Here is a 23,539-nt window from a genome sequence, read left to right on the forward strand (position 1 = left end):
CACACTTCCACATGTTTTTGACTCTACTGAAGACTTAACTCCTATGAACACAGCAGGGAAGTGTTTACCTCAAAAGCGTGAACCTGACCAGCAGTCTACTCCCCCACAGTATGAGCCCTTCAGTGAACATAGTTAGGCTCTGGAGCATACATACCAACTTCCTTGAACAACCACCACACACACACACACATCCCAAACCTTCCCACTGAACCCCAGGAGATTCCAACAGATCTTTGAAAGCGAGAATCGAGGGGCAGAAGGGCAGTGGAGTAGGGGGAAAGATAACAATGATACCCCATGGCTACCTAAACATGAGCTAAGGTCCAACTGTATCAACAACTAAGTGACTGGGTGATGATGAGGTATATTGAGAGGCCATTGATTTACAGTGCACCTCAGCACCATAATTGGAAAGACTTCACATATGTTCTACTTTGACATAAACTGATATGAGATCGATTCACACCCCTGGGGTAAATTGATCCTCTTGGGAGTAAACATAGATTCATATGGTTTGCAAGTTTATGGGCCACAAGAAGTAGAGCACATGCTGTTTACTGTCCAAGGAAGGGAAGAGAGGGTACTTTAGTTTTATAGGATATGGGTGTACTGCCAAAAGTACTCCTTCGACCTGTCCACCCCTTTCCTGAGCAGAGCCAAGGCCTTGCATACTAGCACATACACATATCCACACACACGCACAGGGAAATACATTCACAGCAGCACAACACTTACTCTTGAATGGTGAAAAAAAGCCAAGAAAACTAAAACTACTTGGTTTCACTGTTCACAAAATTCTTCTTCCAGTAGTCATACATTCAGCTGTTTTTTGTTTGTTTGTGGATTGTCTCTGTGGTGTGGATTGACTTTTAATCAGAGTTTGATAATGGAGAAGTTCTCTTAAAGACTTTTAATCCATAAGCACGTTAAGAATCTTCGGAGCGGAGTTGGGTTTCTCGTGGTGTGTACAGTATAAACTTTGAATGGCCCTTAATGGCCATGGGAAGGTACCCTACACATTATATGTTTGGAGACTTTCTCATGTTCTGAATAGTGTGTTCCCCTCCAACTGGAGACATGCGCAGGATTTGTTTTTTGCAGTGTCCAGTTTTTGTTTGAGTTGTTTCTCAAGAACTTATCAGAGGAATCTTTGTAGTCATTTGACTTAGTCATCATCTGTACTGGCTGCAAATAAGATACACAGAAGAATAAATTTATTTATTCACTGATTACGTCTGCTTATATAATCTCCAGTGCCTATGGCTATTGGCTGACAAACAGGCACAGTGTCACGTAGGTCTGGGGAAGAACCTTTTCCACTATTGAGACAAATAAAAGTATGACAAATGTATGCCTCATTACATCAGACAAAACAAAAACCTTTTGTAACGTAATACTGATCTACTGATCTATATGACCAACATAAACAAACAAGACCATTCGATTGGCTATTTCTATTATACTTTTTTAATTAATTTTTTGTTATGTAGTTATAATTCTTAATGCCTGCCAACGGTCATATTAGGTTTCGATTTCCCTTAAAAACAAGGTGGTAGAAACACTGCCAGAATCAACACAAAATAAAAAGTTCCTTGTAAGGGCTTTAAAGGAGAAATGTGTAAGTCCTGCCAACATGCTCCAAAAAAAATTTCCTTCCTCCCACCCTCGATGCAATGACACTGTTCCAACTTGTTTTAAGTTTCACACATGTAATAATCCTTGCAATGTAATAATGTCATTAGTAGTAATGCCAAGTGGTTACAATACGACCACGAGATCATTTGTCACAAATAAGTATAAAGAGGTTGTGCTGTGATTTGAATTGATCGAATGGATAACTACATCATGATGGAGATTTTTTAAAAGTCTGAATTTATACTTTGCCAGATCTGTCTACAGGACAGCCAGCAAACAATTTTTGAAATGCTTGTTTTCTGAACAGAGTCATCAATCAGGTCTATGCTAACTTAATTCATAGTAAAGTACAACCAATAGTTGTAATCAGTAGAACAAATATTATAATAATAGACACATATTTTTTGTATAAATATGAAGTAGTCTTGCCCACACACTGCTACAATAACAACAGTGGAGGACGACACCTCCATGGTGCACTGCTGTCGCAGACAGGTTGAGAAGCGAGAGTGAAGATAAATCCACTTTTTAATCCCAATAGTTTAAAAAATAAACTCCAAGCTCTCCTCCTGCCAGTAAACGGCTCCGGATCAGAGCAGAATCTGGCATGACTCCCATGGGCTGCTCCCAGGCTAGATCCCGACTTCAGCAGCTGTCTGTTGGCGAGCAGAAGCTCTGCCCTCCGCTCAGTTCTCCACTCCATCGTTCTCAGGTTGAAGGGCAGACTGGACACTAAAGTGACTCACAATCACCTCTTGAGGAACTAGTGGTATTACGACACGGGCTGAACCTGGCTGGTTACCATGCTCATTTAAGTAGATATCTCTGCAGCAAAATACATAGACGTATCTGACATAACTTCATAGCTGTTACAGCTTCACGTTCTGTTGATAATGTTCATAAGGTTCATTTTTTAAAGTTTTAAAGTTTTTAACATTCATTAACTCAAATTCTGGCCATATCTTACACATAGCTCTTTGTCATATCTTGGGTATACCCTTATTTTCATAATTAAATCCATCAACGTCAAACCAGGCAGATTTGCCGACAAACCTGCAATATCTGAGAGAGGTTGAGAAGGTGTATTCTTGCAGTTCTGCTTGACACTGAACAAATTACTTGACTGATGAAGCTTTATGGTGTTTTGCCTCAGGCATGGATGAATCAGTGACTGTATACACTGTACATTATGCAAAGATATGTTGTGTTTTGTCAATGTGCAATCATACACTCAGTCATGAGAACGATGAACATCAGTGAAGCAACTGAACCAGGGTCAAACATCAGTGTTCCCTTGTACAGTGCAGCCACACGTGGGTTATTGTTAGGACGTGTTTCTGCTTTTTCTTAGGCAGCACTTAGATAACACTCCCTGTGCCCTCCAGTTGAGAAAGAGAAGAGAGAGAAAGACGGAGAGAATGTAGGCTAAAAGAGTTTATTTTTATCAGTCTCACATGGGACTGTTGATTCTTTGCATCCATTCCATCTGCCCCCTTATCTCTCTCTCTCTCTCTTTTTTGCTCTCACTTCCATTTTTCCCTCTTGTTCTTCTGCTCTCCCTGTCCTTCACTCACAAATTCATTGTTACAGAATAGAGAGAGATAGGGTTTTTAATAGAAATAAATGGAGTGTAGTTTGTATTTTTTTGTTTTTTGTTTTTCTACAGTAAATGGGGGAGGAATAGGGCATGGAAGAGAAAGAACATTTGCAGGATTCTTGACAAGCCTACTTCTACTCAGTTATGGGATAAAAAAGAAAATTGAATAAAATATGGCAGGGAAGCAGCTGGCACCTGTTACAGATCACTCATTTGCCTATCCACCTGTCTTTATGTCTCTGTCATTCTGTCTGTCTCTTTGTTTGTCAGCGTGAGAGTGTCTGTGTCTCTTTCAATACAACAAGGAATGCTTTGTGTAGCACATCAGTTTTATAACTTTAATTATTTGTCACAGAGCTTGCAGTGTGTCAAAAATGCTTTGAAGAAAAACTTTTCTTTTATTTGAAGTTTGCGGTTAAATGGGAGAACAAGTGTTTCTTTATCTATGCACAAGGTGTCAACCCATTGTATATTTAACCAGAGGGGACACAAGTTCAGACATGTATATGCTACTACCTCTGGCGTGGCTTGGAAACATCCTGTTTCTTTCCAATAACACACATCACAGCACGCTCCTTAACACACACACACACGCACACACTCACACACACAGATCCACACACAATACCCATAGAGTATCTGTCTCTGGATGAATAGCTTTTAATAACTTAACAGTAGTCTCTGTTGAATGGTCTGTTGCCATGGACACTACTCCCATAGACCATCTTCACAAACCAGAGAGGTGTATATGTGTATGGTGGGTGGATGTGGTGATGCTGTTCTCCATTCTCTCACATAGGGATGTGGTTTGAGGAGAAGTGAAGTTCAGTCATCATGTCCGTGCAGTTTCCCTTCAGCTCCTTGACACCTTGCTGTTTATTTGTAACAATATGCATAACCATAAATATTTCCTAGTTCTATGGAGAAAAGTAAAAATATTATTTGTGAAGGATGACTATTCTCTGTCTTAATTTTTCTCTCCCACACAGAAACGCAGCCTTGCTGCAGGTGAAAAAGGGTCAGAGGTAGCAGGCGGGTGTTATTGTGCTGTCAGTGAAGGGCTTACAGTGGATCCACTAATGATTGATCACCAAGGCTACAGAGGAACATAAATCTGGGACACAGCTTTGGACTGGGCAAAGCATTACTTTTACTGAAACTTTTTATGACCTTGAGCTTCTTTCCATTCTTAAGACAGTGGCTGTGTTATGTGCAGCCCAATAATCCCATTATACAATTACTAAAATTACAAGATAATTTACCCAATTAGATACAGATAGAGTAATCTACTGTACCTTGTCCCACATGAAGCAAAACTTGACACATGACACACAAAGACATACAAGTTTCTGTAAAAAGCAGGAAGCATTTATTGAATCATAATTGTGTAAAGTATTCATAAAACAGCTTTGGCTTGAATTGCTACATCTTTACCAGCTTTTAAGTTTGGAACCAGCACTATTTATTCATCTGAGAGGCTACAGACCGAATCTGTTCTTTAAGACCTGAAGAATACTTTCAAATTCTCATGAACTTATTAAGTAAGGGTTAGATGTCAACTTCTCAGTAGACTTTGAAGTGGGGAGTCAGACAGCCTGAGGGCTGGGTCACACAACACTGTGAGTTTATATTTAGGAGACTGTCTAAATCCATCCCCATCAGTGCTGAGGCACAGGAAACCAACTAAATCACCAAGACAATGACAATAAAGACTGAGTGTCAATCCATTGTATATTACCATCCTGTATGTACAATTTCAAATGACGGATTCACATGTGTGAACTTGCATGTATTGGAAAAAAAGGTTTGTATTTGACTGAACCAAAACGTTACATGAAGATGAGGAAGTAACAGGAGCCAAGAGGTTCTCTATTGTGTCTTATTTATCTCGTAACCCTTTCTTTTAGTTTCTGTTATTGGCTATTTGTTACCAGCATACTGGCCCCATAAGGAATATACTCGTAAACCCATTATTTAAAACCACGAAATTACAAAATATTGATTTAATTTTCATTTTGGTGATAATATTAATTTCAACAGAATAATTATTATTATTATTAAAATGTTAGCATTTATGAATGAGTAAAATCTGTCAATTTTCTTTTCTTTTATATCAGCTTTGCTCCAGCTTGCGTCTTGTCATTCTCTTGGGTTCTGACACACTTCAGAGAAGGGGCATCCTCCTTTCTAAAACATTCATGAATGTTTTTGTTATTTACTCCCCGAGAAAGATTAAGAGACAAAGAAAGAAAAAGAGCACCAAAGGAACCAGTTTTCCTCTGTTCCATTACTCTCCACCCTTTTGTGTGGGTGGTCAGTGGGAGGGGGTCATAGTGTGGTTAGACTTGCGGGTGAGAACAAAATGTGAGAAGGACAGAGCATGAATGTGAGTGTGTATGCACATGTTACACAAAAGGTGTTATAATGCCATAGCCATAATGCCACCTTTAGAGGTCATTACGGTAATGAGATCCTCAATGTCTGTTTGTGACAAGTTGGGCTTTCTGCTGTGAAAGCAAATGTCACTTCTTTGACAGACTTGGCAGGCCATTGCATTACACTGCAAAACGTGAGCTGTAGCCCATAGTAACGGGCCCTAATAGCTGATGTGGTTTAGCTTAATCCTGCAGTTAGTACTATGAAATATTAGCAGAGTCATATGACATTACATATTCCTCACAGTTTTCCACTGTAAGTGTTCTAAGTTCTGCTTGGCTGCTCTGGTCAAGGTCACTTCCCCATGCAGACAGTTTGGTCATTGGCTCCCAGTACTGGCATTACTTGCCCAATCCAATTTGGCTTGGCAGTGGTTTTCACTATCTGTCAGTTGCCTTGCTTGGCCAAGCTTCACAATTTTTAGTGCTGATTTCTAAAATGAACTGAAGCTTTTACAACAACAGTACAACATAATGCTTTGACAAACAGAAGAAGCAGACCACTCTATTAGGGATATAGCCAAAACAACCTTATGATCCTCAAGCTGTCAGTGTATGTGGCACATTAAACTGAGCAGACAGACTAGTGAATGGAGAGGTGAATCAATGGTCACAGAAACTAGGTAGTTGGAAATGTTTAAAGCTTTCTAAGGTTGTGTCTTTAAATAGCCCCTGGAAATTTAATAGAATAACTGAAAGAAATATTAACCTGATGGGTTTTTCTTTGGCTTTCATGCTGCCCACAGTTACAGTGATTTTCACAAAGTGATTATCATATTATGCTGATCATTGCTTTTCTTTCCATTTTTCTCTGCAGACATGTTGGAGTCTAACAACCTTGTGACATTTGAAGGTCTGGCCAACAGTTCGGCTTACCACACCTTCCTGTTGGATGAGGAGAAAGGGAGACTCGTGGTGGGAGCCAAGGACCACATCTTCTCTTTTAACCTCCTCAATGTCAGCAGAGACTACGCACAGGTAAAACCAATGTTTGATTTTCAGTCAGTCTGTCTGGTGGTTTCATCCATTTATCCATTTATCCTGACTGTATGCCAGTTTGTGTTTCTGGCTGATTTTATATCAGTATTTGTGTGTGCATCTCCATCCAGAGTGCCAGTCAGGGGCTCAGGTATCTCAGGACTTTCTTTTCTGTTTCGACAGAAAAGTGCCTCGTGAATATTTTAGACCAGGGCTGTCGCACACGATCACACGCTGTGCCAGGCATGTTAGCTGCTGTCTGCACACCTGGATGAATAATGCAGTAAACTGAAACAAAGTGGATAACAAATCGCATTGTGACCCCTTCAACCCTCACATATAAACATGCATGCACAGCTGTAGCTGTATTGACTCATTATGTAAAATTGATTCTTGGAGGGGGTAATTCTTTTCTAACATGTGCAGGAACTGTGTTTGTGTTGCAGATCCCTTGGCCAGCTTCTCCCACCAGAAGAGATGAATGCAAGTGGGCAGGAAAAGATCTCTCGGTAAGAGCTAAAACCAGCCATCTTGCAAGTGGGTGTCAGCATTTTGCCCCTCAACTCCCACAGATGTTTTGAAAATGTCTTTGTTCTCTTGTTCTATGAAAGATGTGCAACTCTGCAGGTCTTAAAGTAAACCTTACCTTATGTAGTTGCACTGGGATTACATGGAATGTGTGCTCCATATATATGCCATTTTAATCATAGACTAGATTTTTCTTTTTATCTTTCAGCTTGTTTATACCAGTGTGTTGACATATACAATCTGTCATATGGACAGCACACTGCCTAGCTTAACATAGGTCTCATCATAATCTCATGGCCAAGATTGAGACCATCATTTGACCTTAATCACTTATCAAGCCTCTGGGCACTACACTTAACAGAGTGAGTCCTGGGAAATCACTGTAATTCTGTCAGACCTACTGGTATAACAATGCTGCATGAATAATAAGTGCTGTCATCTATTCAGGGATCATAGACATTAGTGAACTCATGTTATTAAACTGTAATTTTCCATGTTTCCCCTTGTGCTCTTAAATGTATGTGTGTTCATATATCCAACTCTTTTCAGGTTATGTTCATACTAACATCAGGGAGCACATCAAAACTGGATGTGGCCTTGATTGGCTTGCTATCAAACTGATTAATTCAGGCATTTAAATTAAAAGAATTGGTGTCACCCAATAATTATTGTTGCTTGCATACCTATTAGGATGTCAGTCTTCAAACTCATTCATTTTAATTAATAAAGTAAAAGCTTTAATTACTTACTATATTAAAAAAAGGAATAATGAAGAGCATTATTTTGATATAGTATATATGTAATATGTTTGAGAGCAAACACAACACCTGGGTTTTCTAAAACTGTACAATGTATTTTACAATGTAAATTCGATGAGCTTTATTTAACGCTGGATCTGAAACTGTTTTTGTGACATTAAGATTCAAGGCTTTTTCAGACTCCTTACCTCACTCAACCCTTGCATGACAAGCCAAGCATCACATCTTTCTGTATCTGGCCAAGTGCAGTTTTAGAGCAGCTTGTGTGGTGTGGTGAAACTCTGTGTAAACATACTGAGAGGTTGTCTCTGCTCCCTGCGAGCTGTGTTATGATTTCTATCTTCAATATAGCCTAAGGCAATAGGCTGGAATGTAAAATCATGGCAATGCTGTTTGTGCCTTAGTTCACTGCCAGGGCATTGGCCAGAACAAAGAAAACTCTACTGCCTTCCTACTCTTCTCTGTGGCTGATTTGAAGCGCCATGAAGTCTTTTGTGTGTTTTCTGTAAACAGCAAGCAAGGATGAATAAGGTGCCCTGAGGGGTGGTCTTTCTGTTAAAGAGTCGGAGGAGAGTGAGAATTAAAAGAGAGATGGAGAGTGAGCCTGTTGATGCTCCCTGATGTACTGTAAGCAAACACTTCTGGAGCTGAAGCAGAGCAGAAAGAAAGGGATAGATGGGTCTGAAAAGTGTGGCTGCACACCTACAAGAGAAAAAGGAAAGCTGAAGCTATTACATAGTTTCAAAAATGTGCACAAGATCAATGATAAATATGAAAATCCCTAATCAAATTGTTGACCAAGCAATGTGGAAAAAAGAAAAGGTTAAAGTAATCTGCATACTGTGATGATGCTGTAATTATGTTATTATTATAATTATTATATTACAAACCCGCTAATGCAAGATAATGTAAGGTATCGCACGGTGAGCACACCTGTATGGTTTGAGTCATCTTGTCTGCATCATCATGCTAAATAGTCAGAGTTATGACAGGTAGTGCAATGCAAAGAGATCATGCCGATACTTACGCACATTAAAGATAAACCCACCCACTCAGGCCCTATAAATCCAAGGAAAGACAGCTGCTTAAATGACAACAAATGCTTACACAAACAGAGGCTGTTGTCTGCCAATGACCTAGTAAAGCCAGATGAACTTAGTCATGCATAATTTGTGGTGCTATTCTCTTTTTTCTTTTTCTTTTTTTTTCCCTTTTTTGAATATGTGATGACACATACAGTTTTATATGAGGTCTGGTCTGCTCATGCACGTGCTGCCAGAGCATGAGGAAATATCCCATATGGCAGTGGAGCAATGCATAGAACACATACAGATGCCACAAACACACACACACACAAATGATTAAATAAAATACATCTGCAACATTACAAGCATAAGCAAGTCATACGCCTTAATGTCACTGAGTCCAGAAAAAATACTTAAATATTCCTAAGTTCCTATTTAAATAATTGAAAAATAAACACAGAAGAGTCTGGTAGAATGCATAATCAAGAACCTCACATTTTTATTCTCTCCTGATAAAATGATAGTAAGCCAATGTTGGCCTGCATTACTATGATTGATAAAGGATTATTATGGTGGACTTTTATTCAGTGTCTCTTTTGTTATTCTGTAGTTCCCTTCTGCATGAATTACTGTGCAATCTATTGCCCATGTGCAACTGCTGCTAGTATTTGTGTTATTGTGTTATCTGTTGTGTTTTTTTTACTGTTTTTTTTCTCTTGTACAGTTTTTATATTATATTATATTATATTATATAATTTATTTTTTCTATACTGTTTTAATACTGTTTTTTTCTCTATCCACTTTGCTGCTGTAAAGATTGGAATTTGGCATTGTGGACTATTAAGGACTATCTTATCTTATCTTATCTTATCTTATCTTATCTTATCTTATTTCACAATTATTCCATGGGAAATGACATAGTTTATGTGCATAAAATCTCTGAAGCGGGGAGTAAAAGATGTCACTGAGTTCAGAGAGTAAGACTGTCAGGGTGGGGATGGGGTGGGGAGAACTGTATAGGATGTGAAAAAAGTACAGAGTCATGGGTTATAATGTTTAGTCTGGTCATAATGTGCTGAGTATTACTCAGCACTGTGCTGGGGTTCATAGGCCATCCTCTAGGGAATTATAGTAGATTATGGCTTTGCTCTCTGTTGTCATCACAGATCTCTCCCTATTTAAGTATTGGATTTTCTTCTGTGACCTGTGCTCTTAGTGAGTACTGCTATGTTATCCTGCAGTTTCACCCCTTTTTACTTACTGACCCAAATGTCCTAGGTGCTATCAGTTGAAGACTGTAAAAATTGTGGCTTTAAAATATTTTTTTAAGAATTTACGTTTTCTGTCAAAGGTCAGTTGTTGACCCTGCTTCATCTGTTCTCTGTCTCTGGTCCATCAGAGGGAGTGCTCAAATTTCATCAAGGTGTTGCAGCCGTTCAACCAGACCCATGTATATGTGTGTGGGACAGGAGCCTTCCACCCAGTGTGTTCCTACCTGGAGGTGGGCAAGAAACCAGAGGTACAAGCACACATTACATTTCCTTTTACTTCCTCAACTTGTTGTCAAACACAATAATGCATGTGTGCGTTAATATATAAAGGCTATTCTAAGTTTCATATTACAGTGAAGTTTAAGTATTTGAGTTGTGACTATTTCTCGTTGGGTGTGAGTGCATTCTCTTCCTAATTAATGATTTGCTAAGTACATAAAAATGGTTTGATTCCGCAAAATGAGGTGGAAAATTAAACACAGGGTTTCATAGTCGGGGGGATTTCCAATTCATCACTCTAATATGTATCTGCTATATGCGTATGTGTGTTCATTTGAGTATGAGCAAAGGAAATTGCTCTCTTTTCCTCCAAATGTCACTGAGTCAGACTTATAAATGTGTGTTTCATACTCATTAGACAGCTATTTACAGACAATTAGAGGCAGGACATTTCCCTGGGAAAAGCGGTCTACTGCATATAGATCATAACCGAGAAATGAAATTCATCTGATGGTTTTCCTATGAGTGTCTAGGTCACCATCTAATAGAGAGTGATGAGATTTATTGTTTTCATTTTCAGTCCTTTCAGTCTATGATGGTGCGGACATGGTTTTCTACTTTTTAAACCACATTGTATGGCAATGTCACATAACGTATTCTTTATCTCCATATTACATTAACTATGTGAAGTAAAAACGTGCATATTTAGTTATATATTTAAAATATTAATTTCATTTGTTAATGATGTTGAAGATTTTGCTTTACATTTTTATATGATTCTCAATGAAACATGGAAACCCCATTCTTCGTAGGAAATTTTAAATACAGTTTTGCAGGTGGCAAAACCTATACTACAGTTTTCTCCCAGCATCTATGTCATGATGTGCTGACAGCAAAATGGGTTATCCAGAGAGAATTCCACTCATACTGAAGCAACTAGAGAGAGAGCACTGAAGAAAATTTAGCATTTGAATGTTCACTGCAACTCTTGTGACTTTCAGTCTCTTAATGTCCAGGACAGTGTGTTCAGACTGGAGCCTCACATAGAAAACGGCAGAGGGAAGAGTCCTTATGATCCCAAGTTGTACACTGCCTCCATGCTAATTGGTGAGTATTAAACTGGAAACACTGTTCTGCTTGTTAAAGCAAAGTCATATAAAAACATGGGAGTCCTGAAAGCACCTTCTGCCTTGCTCTTTCATTTCAGCAGATATATAGGGTGTAAAATAAATGTGAATAACAGAACAGGGCATTCCTGTCATTTATTACAAGCGGATCTGCTCTGTAGTTTGTATTTACACACTGGGAACCCGTCATTGGCAGGACTATAAACTCTATTTCAATCTGAATTAACCTCCTTTAAGTGCTGGGTGTACAAGGCAGATTCTTTGCACTGAATTCACATATTTGGCAGATAAAACGGAGCTATGCGAGCATGTATTTCCTTTCTAACCCCAATTATTGCCAGTCACATTGTGTTATATCACACCGTTTAACATAGCAGATGGCCATTTTCCAGCCCATCACCACTCATCTCTTCTCCCCTTTCTTTCTCCCCTCTCACTAGCATTATTATGTACTCCCCCTGTCTCACACCTCGGTCCTGTCCCTCCTCATCTGTCCCTCCATTCGTTCATCCTTCCTTTGCCTCCCCTCTCAGCCCTGCCTACTGTGTTAATGTCAATTTCACACTCCTGATGTTCATCACGTCCATCACGGTCTGTGTTCTCTCAGGACACCAACTCTACCTGTACTGCTAAGCCCCTGAACAATTCCTCAGATTTTCGCAGACCTTCCACCTGCATCGCTGGGGAGAAATCACCTCTGACTGTTTTCTCATCCAGTGTTACAGCACTAACACACTTAATTCTTTTTACTCTCAGATGGGGAACTGTATGCTGGGACATCAGCTGACTTCATGGGACGGGACTTTGCCATCTTTCGTACTCTCGGCAAGCATCACCCAATCAGGACGGAACAACATGACTCCCGGTGGCTAAATGGTAAGAGAGAGGAGAAAAATCATTGGCCAACTCTTTGATCATATTCATGATTAGTTTGAAAATGCAATACTTTTTGGGATTGATTTAGCAAGCTATGTCCTTTTTTAACATTTTCATTGGTGGTAGGTGATGTCATGTCTGATGTTGCTATTCTGACAGACTGTATCAGTACAGTTCTTGCCCCTACTTTATTTTCCATCGATATGCTACCATCATGCATTTAAATTAGTAGCATTATTATAGCTTTCCACTTTTATGCAGATGACACTCAGCTGTACTTGTCTGTCAAACACAATGATCTCAGAAAAAAACTAACTAACCTAAAAGACTGCCTGTATTCCATGGACTCTGACTATGAGAGACACCGTTCCAAATCTTTTCTCGAATTAAATGACGATAAAACAAAAGTCCTTATTATTGGCACTCAAACAAGCAGTCTCTTTAAGACTTTGATCTTCTATACCAAGCTGTAAGACATACAGTAAGAATTTAGGTGCCACATTTTAATCTTGTCCTAATTTTTCTGTTCAAGAAACATATTCTGTTTATTGACTGAACAAGGAATCCATGCTTTGAGTCTTCACAACTATGTTATTGCAATTCATTTATATTCCTGCAAGTGTTTGATTCTCTCTATAGGCTGCCAACAGAGTTTAGAATTCAATGTAAAACTTATTTTATTACCTAAGATCTAAATGTACATGAATAGGGATTTTTGTAACTGTATAACCACTGCAAATCTCTTATGTTGGCTAACTGGATGTGTCCACTGGATGTTCTTGCACTTAAAATGCAGTAATTGCTATGCTGCCTGTTTAAAAATTTCATAGATGCTTTTATTGTGAAGCACTTCATAATCTTTTTTTGAAAATTAATTAACACTTTTAGATAAAACACAATTACTTACTAACTTGATTTTATTTTAAACGTGTGTGTCTCTCTGTGTTGCAGATCCCAGGTTTGTGGGCGTTCATCTGATTCCAGAGAGCGACAACCCTGAAGATGACAAAATCTACTTGTTCTTCAAAGAGAACGCTATGGATGGAGAGCATGCTGGGAAGGCCACACATGCTCGCATTGGACAGCTCTGCAAAGTATGCATACACATATTAACACAAAGCCACATATCCTCACACAAGCTGGCTCTTGCAAAGGAAAATTTAGACACACACAAAAGGGGAGAGACAAAGACACACACACTCTTAGACAGACATTATGTGAAATAGCTTCTCTATCTGGAAAAACACTTGACGGGTGTCTGAGTGGCTTTCATAATGGCAGGTTTCAGGGGCTGTTATCTGTGATTATTTTTAGCCTGGAGAAGAGTGGGCTTTGTTGTGTGCGGTACAATCGCCCCCCGAAGACAGAAACCTGAGAGAAATGTTAAATGTCACCAGAACCTGAGATGCAAAGGCGCTGTCAATGGCAGCACTGTTATCCTAATGCCAGGCATTGGCACTGATTGGGACTTATACACCCTCCATCTGCAGGGGATGGTTATGTTAAACCGCTGGCTTTGTATCAGCTTTCACGTTCCAAATCCTATTCTTATTCATTAAGCAGGAATCCACTAAGCTGACGGCAGATCAGTGAGTGATGTCCAGCCTCGGCCTCCTATTTAGCTGCATATCGTGCCTCTGTCATAACAGCCTGATTACCCAGAATGTCAGGAATCTGCTACGCTCAGTACAAGACAAGCCATCCATTATGCGAGACGTGTTATTAATTTGGCCCTATGCATATTTGGTCACATTCTAATTTATTGTCATAAATCAACACCAAGTGGGATAAGTTTATGAGCCAGCACATTGTGCCTCTGTGTTTGTCTGCTATGTTCTGGAAAACAAACACTATACTGTGAGACATACAGACACATACTGTTAGAGTATGTACTGACACACACAGGCTACTTTAGAGGCAGTTTTCTTCACACCATCTAAAAACATAGAACATAGCAGATAGAACATAGCAGACAAACACAGAGTTGCAATCTGCAACTACATGGATAGATGCCACTAAATCCGACACACTGGAACTTTAAAGAGGCAAATATTGATCAATCAATTGATGTTCAATTAATAGATAGAATTCTGCTTATGTCTTTTAAATAAGCTTTTTGGCGTATATCTTATACACTGAGCTGTTACATTTTTTAAAAACTATCTGTGGCTTTAAGGAAGATGTTTGCTTACATAACTTTTAATCTTAAGGTCTCTTAAGGTTCCTTGGTAAGCCCTGTAATACCAGTTCTCCACAATCACTAAAGGGATATTGTCCTTTGACTTTGAAGGGCTTTCTCTCTTCTTTCCAAACTGTTTTGTAAAATGAATGACACGATTGTGTCTACAGTATGCTTTAAAAGGCATGAGAGGGGGGAAATGACAGCATCAGTGGCATAGGGTTGGGAGTGCTCATGCTCTATATCCAGCTAGCAAGAAAATGCCTCACCCCATTCAACCAAAGGGTAATGAGGCATACATTCTAAGCTCAGCAAAAGAATGTAAAATTAGGCAATAAAAGTCCTCCATTAACATTATATATCAAATGCATTTTTCCCCATTTTACAAGACATGTATCTGCATACAAATACAAAAACTTAGAGTTTAAAGTTAATTTATAATTATATCCTAAAAAATTGAAAGTAACTGCGGAAAAAAAGTAGTAATTGTCTCAGTATTTCTGTAATTTCCAAATAATTTAACTTTCCAGCTGAATGTCTACATGTGATTTGTCCAACAGAATGACCTGGGAGGTCACAGGAGTCTGGTGAATAAGTGGACCACCTTCTTGAAGGCACGACTTATTTGCTCCGTGCCTGGCAGTAATGGAATAGACACTCACTTTGATGAACTACGTGAGTGATTGCTCCCATAACTTAAAACGTGTTTCATGCATTATGTCCTGAATATGAAATGCTATCTTTCCTGCGGAAGTGGTGTGTTTGTAATATATAGTGTCTTCCCGTTGGTTTTCAGAGGATGTTTTTCTCATGAGCACAAAGGACCCTAAGAGTCCAATCATCTATGCAGTATTTACCACTTCCAGGTACTGTAGATGACATTGAAATAGTTGCATAATCACTGATTGCATAACCCACAATTTCAACAAGAACTTGACTTTTCCTTGTCTGATTTATTTCGTTTTGCCCATTAGCAACATCTTCAAGGGTTCAGCTGTGTGTATGTACAGCATGACAGACATCAGGAGAGTATTCCTGGGTCCTTACGCTCATAGAGATGGACCCAACTACCAGTGGGTGCCATTCCAGGGACGTGTTCCTTACCCACGTCCTGGGACAGTGAGTACACTATGCTCTTAACTGAGATGTCAGTGTGCTGGAAAGTTAATTCACCTTTATGTCCTGCAGTGTAATTGTTATGATGATTAACTTTTTTTTTCTCCACAGTGCCCAAGCAAGACATTTGGAGGATTTGATACTACGAAGGATCTTCCTGATGAAGTCGTAACGTTTGCCAGAAGCCACCCAGCCATGTTCAACCCTGTCTACCCCATCAACAATCGACCAATCATAGTCAAAACAGATGTGGACTACCAGTTCACCCAGATAGTGGTGGATAAAGTAGAAGCAGAAGATGGCCAGTATGACGTCATGTTCATAGGCACAGGTATACAGTTCTATACATTTGCATATACTGTATACTGTTAACTGGGACATTATCACAGTAAATTGAGCAGTCTATTGACTGATTAAAATAGATGGATAAGCATATACTACGATTAACTCAATGCGTGTGTTGTCATTGTTTGCTAGACATGGGGACGATACTGAAAGTGGTATCCATCCCCAGAGGTTCCTGGCATGACCTGGAGGAGGTCCTATTGGAAGAAATGACTGTCTTCAGAGTATGTTATTATCTTATTCCCTGTATTACATCTCCTGGTTAAATGATGACTGTAGAATCAGCACATGTTGTCAAATCAATGTTTTATTGTCATTTTGTTATTTCTTACAGGAACCAACAGCCATTACAGCAATGGAGCTTTCAACTAAACAGGTATTGATTGTAGTTCTTACTGCATGTAAAATGAAACTACATGTAGCAGAAAAAAACAGTGTAGTCAATGTGGAGATATGATACATAATGAAAAGTGTTGGAATAGCTATTCTTTTATCTATTCTCTTATCTGAAAAAACTTGCCTCTTAGAGAGTAAAAGCTTTTCCACGTACGTGGCACACCTTGCTGCACAGCTGAAATACAGAACAAAGACATACTTGTCTGGATATTTTAAACACTTTGAGATGAATCATTTTATCTCACAAAGATCTCAATTGTTGGCTTTTCAAAAGCAATTAGCTCATCAACTTAAATGGCAGGGAGAGACAAAACATGTCAGCTAATTGACAGGTAGGACGGTGCTGAGCACCTGTAGTAAGATGGTCTGTCCACATTCCAGACTTGTATTGTTGCTTCACTGACAAACATAAGCTGAGCCTACTGAGCTACAGTAGGGGTAAAACTCACAGCACATCCAGACCTAAAACCTAAATTGTAGATCCAAAGACATACAGTTTTTTTTGTCTTTCTCTCTTTTACCTGCACAGCAACAACTGTACCTGGGTTCAGACATTGGTGTGTCCCAGATGCCTTTGCATCGGTGTGAGGTTTATGGGAAGGCCTGTGCTGAATGCTGCCTGGCAAGGGACCCTTACTGTGCATGGGATGGCACTGAGTGCTCCAGATACTTTCCCATGGCTAAGAGGTACTGAATACATACTCAACATTCACATTTGTCACATCAATATCTTACCATTGTGTTTTACAAGCTGCTCAACACCTTGAACACAGCAACTAATCAGCACTTCAAAATATTGAGCAGGTATTTCTGTTTTTTTTTAAAAGTATACACAGACTTTGGTGCATGTGATAAATCCACATATTCTTGAACTGAACACAGATCTGCTTTCATATGAAAAGAACAACCTCAACAGAGAAGTGTATTTTGTTTTTGCATAACAACAACCTGCTTTAGATTTAAACATGTCAAATATACAACATATATACATATAAACACATGTATGAATCATGCTTGTTTGAGAATGACTTTTGTTGTGTTTACATACTGACTATATTTTTCAGAGGTAAAACCAGATTATACAAAAGTGTTTTCACGTACAGATTGAGGACATATGCAGTCAGGCTGTGATTCAGGGGCTGGAGCTAGGGCACACTTATAGTGCAGGCTTTGTATATTTGCCAAAAACCCCTAAAGGTATAGGGGTCGTGTTTCTAAAGCTAGAAATATAACCTGCCTCATGTGTTTACTGTAAATGAGAACCAATGTCACTGATGTCTGGAGGCTGTCTGGCAAACCAGGGGTGAGGTGGGTGTTAGAGGTTTGGTGGTAGTGTGGTTGTAGTAGTGGACTGATCTGTGTGTGTTCATGTATGTGCATGCTTGTGTGTGCTCGGTGTGCAGCCTCCCACTCATAGTTCCATGGGGCTTATTGATTTGAATGCTAGCTGCAGAGTATCCTGTTCTCACTGTTAGTTGAACTCCAGAGTCCTACATTCAAAGAAAAGACAGCCAGAGAAAACTCTTACCAAACACCTAATGTGGGTTTAGAGCAATGGAAAGCAGAGTGGGATAAGTCTACATTTTGCTTTGGTGTCTTTAGAGTTTCTTCAATTATTGTTTACAGAAAAAAATCCTAAAGGTTATGATTGAAACTGTACTTGAAACTCCATCTCTTTTGCATCTGCAACCAGAGAGTTGACAGGCTGAAATGATTGATTAGGTTTGAATTCCTCTGTCTTACACACCCTATAATTAAAGCTTTTCTGTGATGGTCTGGGCTGCTTGCTGTTAGCTGTTAGTATCTATTTGTGTTGGCGTCCACTATTGCTGCACATCCAAACCACATTCAGATACACACACACTCTCTCTCTCTACACACCTATTATCTCTCTCACACACACAGCCATACAAAGAAACCTGTGTCTGCTGACTCATGAAGGTGTTTATATTTGTGTACCTGCAGGAGAACAAGGCGACAAGATATCAGGAATGGAGATCCACTCACACAGTGCTCAGATCTGCAACACCATGGTATATAAATTAAACAAATGCAATTTACAAACTGTGTTATCAAGGCAATGTGCAATAAAACTGTTTTATGTTGGTATCACATTATTACTCTTATTAATAACATATATAATTTTGAATTTTAAAATGATGTGCTGAAGCAAGTAACAACCTGACTGTTTAAATATATATATATAAAAAAATATATAAAAATAAACACAAAGAGCATTTTTTTTTCTTTGAACATAAAAATGGACCCAAAACTGCTGCTTGCCTTTCCTGAAGTGATCAGAACATTAGCAAGGCCAGCTGAATGTGTGTGGAGTTGTGTCTTTGTGTTTTATGTGTTTCTGGTGGTGTGAAGATTAGAGTCGGTCCATGTGAAGCTTATAATTAACATGGTCAGGATTCCTCCAAGTCTCCTCTCTGTCGCTAAGTCCTCCAGTCTACTTCCCTGTTAGTGGTCTTGGTCCAAAAACAGGAATCATACTGCTGTCTCGTTCTCTTGATTACAATTAATTACATTCTTTTCATTTAATTGAAAAAAAAAAAAATAAATAAAAATTGATCAAAATTTGCTGATTTGAGGAGGAACTAATACTGTTACTAACCTAGTTGCTAACTTCTGATTGTATATTTTAGCCAAAGATCTCAGATGCCAGACACAACACTCTATAAAGTGTTTTTAGTATTCTATAGCAGGATTTACTGCAGTCTGAATTGTTAAATTTTAAATAGGTTATAGGAGATCAGTCAGAAGAACACTGACCTTACAGCGCAAAAGCTCTTTGACTGAGAATCATTGCACATACTTGACTAAATAAAACCCAGATTTTAGTTACGGGCCATTTCCTCCAGTGACTGCCTCTGTGGTGGGAGCTGCCTATTCTGCAGATGATTGAGTGTGATAAGAGAAGAGACAGGATAATGTGACAAAATAATGTAAAATGCAGTCATTGAAAAATCTAAAACCAGGCCCCTAACACAGGCAGTACTCAGAGAAGCAGAAAAGCAGAGAGTGTTTTATGCAGAAAATTACAAAAAATCACAAAAGTTGTCCATAGCGCTGTCTTAATTTTTTTTGTCTGTAAAATAAATCAAATATCACATTAAATAGACTCACAAGCCAGTCTCTAAACACTTACCACAATAGAATGGTAGATGCTGAGATCTCCAATTGACTACATAGACAAGACATTCAGCTATTACCATAACCGATAATATCTGTAGCAAACTAGAAAAATCATTTACTTGAACTTCTTGTATGACATTTTTTTATCTAGATGAACTAAATGGGCAGACGACTCTCCTGGATAAAACTGTCTATGGTGTGGAGAACAGCAGTACTTTCCTCGAGTGCAGTCCCAAGTCCCAGAGAGCCATGACTTACTGGCAGTATCAGCACTCTTCTGATGACCGCAAACAAGAGGTTGGCACTACTTCTGCACACACTTCATCTATTTTGTTGAAAGAGATTCAAGTATAGTTTGTCTGTAGAGCAGATAACAAATGATAGATAATACTTACTAATAGCGATTATTTTAGATAATACTGTACCATATTTTATGAATATTTAATGCCATAGTTGATTCAATTGAAATACAGTTGAGGTATAACTAATTAGTCTTCTATCTTTACTATCTTTATCTTTGTGTCACTCTGTCTCTATTGCTTCCAATTTTCTCATTCTGTAGATCAAATCAGAGGAACGTTTCATCCGCACAGACCAGGGTCTACTGATTCGCACACTTAACAAAAAGGATTCTGGGATCTATCAGTGCCAGGCGGTGGAGCATGGATTTATGCAGACGCTTCTGAAGGTAACCTTAGAAGTCATTGACACTGAGCGCCTGGAGGATCTGCTGCATCGCAATGAAGAGGCAACAGCCAGCGCCCCTGCCCAGGATCATTCTTCACCTCAAGAGACTCCTAATCAAAAGCTGTGGTACAGAGACTTCCTGTCTTTGGTCAATCACCCAACTCTGAACAGTGTGGACGAGTTCTGTGAGCAGGTCTGGAAAAGGGAGAGGAAGCACAGGAGGCAGAAAGCTCACCTGGTGCAGCAAGTACAAATACACCAGCAGCAGCAGCAGCAGAAGGTTCTGGTGAACCCTCACACCCACATGCATGCTCAAGGGCTGGCAGCCAAGTGGAAACACCTGCAAGACAGGCAGAAGGGACGCAACCGCAGGACCCATGAACTGGAGAGGGCCCCCCGCAGTGTCTGACCTATAAACCTTGACTTCTAACAACCAAACCAGAAACCACACCCAGTGCTCATTCTGTAACCCTAATTAACTTACCCACTTTTCTCCTTCATAGTGAGATACAGACTTCTCCCACAAAGACTGGATAGAAAAGTTAAACTGGAAAAAGGTAATACTACCCTGATCTGCCGGCTGTTGTGTTCTGCGCGTGGGCAGCCATGTTTACAATACGCCAGCACAGAGGACTGCAGGAAACAGGATGTTGTATCACGCCAGACCACTGGAGCATATTATCTCAGCTGGCCTCTTTGGCCTGGACACTGCAGAGGGACAGCGTCAACCAGCACAAGAACTGGATACATACAGTACATATACCCACCCTGTAGACATGACTGACTCATGTTGAGATGGTTGTGTCAATGGCATTGTCTCATGGCATGCTAGTTAGGTGTCTTTATCAGTGTGCAACTAAAGTAGATACCTAAAAATACCAGATAATTTCTTTTCTACTTCACAATTATAAAAGAGGCGGTGGGATTGTATTAAAAACAGTGTGGAGAGTAAATGGAATTGCAGTGGAATTACAAGCACACAATGAGTGAAGCTCATGGAAAGCATAAGATGGTCATTGGTCAATTTTAGTATTATGGATAGTTAAATCAGTCAACATGAGAAAGAAAAATGCCCAAGCACTGCAAGAATAGAGCAACAGTCACCATTTGTCGACAAATATAATTATGTAGCTAAGATGTGTAAATACTGTATTCTATGACGTCTCCTCATACTAAAGGGAATGGCTTGCAGTTGTCTTGTTGCTTTATGTTGTTTCCCCAGATAGGAATTTATTTAAGAAAAAGTCTTTCAAAAGCAGTTGTAAACAGGGAGATTTTGTACTAGTCTGTGTGTCTACGCCCTAGATAAGCTTCCAAAACGAAGTCAGGTTTTATTATTCTGTTTTGTTTATCTTATTCTTTTGAATCATCAGATTCTTTCCAGTGTCAACAGTCGTCAAGTTGGCTGTCACTTTATAGGGATGTCTGCCAACTGCATCATCTCAGCGCACGAAATGTTATACTTAGTTCTTCCATGTTCATTTAATTTGTATACACTTTGTTACCACTACGTGTGTATTTATTGATATACAATTATGTACATTGTGCAAATATTTTTCCATTTGCGGGCTTTTTTTTCCTTGCAATTTATCATTTGGTTTGATTAATTTGATTTGCATCACCAATTTCTTAAATAACTGTATTATCACAAAGACTGGGAGTTATTTATCAAAATGATCAATATTACATGCATTACATATCAAATGCACTGAACAATAAGCCAGTATCCATACTGTATATTTTTTTTCACATTTGTTGCCTCATAGCCACATTCTTCACAGGCAGCGCAGTGTAACAACTTAATTTCACTGCATGTAACAAAAAAACCCTCTTCATTTTTCTGATGATAACAATCCTTTACACAATGCACACACACACACACACACACACAAACACAAACCTGGAATGTAGCTGTGAACATTATGTAAATATAAATACTATGGTCTATGTTTGACAAGTATGACACTGTGTACTAGTGCATGTGAATACTATTGTAGTGTTCCTGTTTTGCTATAGCAATGATATACTAGTCTGGTGTTTTCACCATTATTCTGTTGTTTGCTTATGCAGTACACAATATTAACTATTTCAAAGATGTACATACTATTTCTGTCAGGACTCTAAACTGTATAATTGATTATTCCTATAGTAGGTATTGATAAAAAAAAAATATAAACAAGATCTAAACAGGATCTCTCTATGGACTTAAATGTCTACAGACCAGTTAACAACAATAGACAACAACACTGAACAATGTCAGTTGAGCATTGCAACAAATCAGTATGTCAGATGACCTTGTCTAGTGAGTGTTTGCAAACCTCATCTGCTTTTGGAAGCCATGACGTAGGAAGATGAGAAAGTGATTTTAGGCTAATAAGATGAATTGGATGCCAGAGTTGTGGAACTTTCAGTAAAGATGGGCATATAATAAGATCATCATTATAAAGAGGAAAGGGTGCCTTACTGCATCAGTCTTGGACATACAACGAAAGTGAGGAAATTAAGTGCTGCTGCTGCGGCTGCTGCTTTTTGGCATGATGGTGATGGTGGTGATGTATTCTACTGATCTAATAAATGTCTCTTCATAAAGTTCTGGTTTCATTAAATCTATTTTTAATGTGCTATGTCTTGCTGCTATCATGGTATGTGGTTAGTGAACAGAAAAGTTTCCTGTAGAGTAGATGATCAGATTAGATTTTGGAGTACCTTGCTGTGTATATTTCCATATTAATGAGAAAATCTTTTATAAACGTATCCTTAATTTTGGGATTTATTTAATGCTGTACTTGTCTTTATGTCCTGGCAAGTAATTTGACATAGAAAAATGGGCTAATTAACAATTTAATTAGTTGAAGTAATTAACATAACTGATAATATATTCAAATTTAAAGTGGTTAAGGAAGAATATCAGTCTGCTCAAGTGCCTCTCAGAATATAAAAAGTATGTACTATGTTGTGCCTCAGGCAGTAGAGGAATTACTGTAAGTTGTTATTAAGACCTTGATGTGTGATGTGATGTGAATTATACATGAGGGCCCCTACAGTCTTTAATTGAAGCCCAGCTGTTGTATTTGCATATCAACAGGAGTTTAGGTTAGAGATACGGTAGAACTTTGGCTTTCAGTTCCTAACTCAAGCTGGGCCTATAAAAAACAGAAAACCAACCCTTGCAATCAAATATTAGTTCTAAAGGACATAATTTCAATAGATGAAACAAAATATGAGC

At 38.8% G+C, this 23,539-nt stretch overlaps 1 protein-coding gene across 4 annotated transcripts in view; it reads left to right on the forward strand.

Moving 5' to 3' along the window:
• Positions 1–22,902, forward strand: part of sema3ab (sema domain, immunoglobulin domain (Ig), short basic domain, secreted, (semaphorin) 3Ab) — a 42,408-nt gene extending 19,506 nt beyond the window's left edge. For 3 of the 4 annotated variants that reach the window (XM_035664630.1, XM_035664629.1, XM_035664632.1), the window contains 16 exons: positions 6,485–6,645; positions 7,092–7,154; positions 10,356–10,475; positions 11,448–11,553; positions 12,330–12,449; positions 13,401–13,543; positions 15,189–15,303; positions 15,425–15,494; positions 15,603–15,747; positions 15,856–16,075; positions 16,222–16,313; positions 16,424–16,465; positions 17,015–17,172; positions 18,451–18,518; positions 19,778–19,923; positions 20,189–22,902. In XM_035664630.1, coding sequence (XP_035520523.1) covers positions 6,485–6,645; positions 7,092–7,154; positions 10,356–10,475; positions 11,448–11,553; positions 12,330–12,449; positions 13,401–13,543; positions 15,189–15,303; positions 15,425–15,494; positions 15,603–15,747; positions 15,856–16,075; positions 16,222–16,313; positions 16,424–16,465; positions 17,015–17,172; positions 18,451–18,518; positions 19,778–19,923; positions 20,189–20,722 — 2,303 coding nt within the window. In that variant the 3' untranslated portion in view covers positions 20,723–22,902. The remainder of the gene's footprint in view (positions 1–6,484; positions 6,646–7,091; positions 7,155–10,355; positions 10,476–11,447; positions 11,554–12,329; positions 12,450–13,400; positions 13,544–15,188; positions 15,304–15,424; positions 15,495–15,602; positions 15,748–15,855; positions 16,076–16,221; positions 16,314–16,423; positions 16,466–17,014; positions 17,173–18,450; positions 18,519–19,777; positions 19,924–20,188) is intronic. The other variant, XM_035664631.1, reaches the window with a different exon arrangement.
• Positions 22,903–23,539: the final 637 nt, after the last annotated feature.

Source organism: Morone saxatilis, unplaced genomic scaffold, assembly GCF_004916995.1.
Source record: "Morone saxatilis isolate NCDOM2014 unplaced genomic scaffold, NCSU_SB_2.0 Contig2, whole genome shotgun sequence".
NCBI classification, from domain to species: domain Eukaryota; kingdom Metazoa; phylum Chordata; class Actinopteri; family Moronidae; genus Morone; species Morone saxatilis.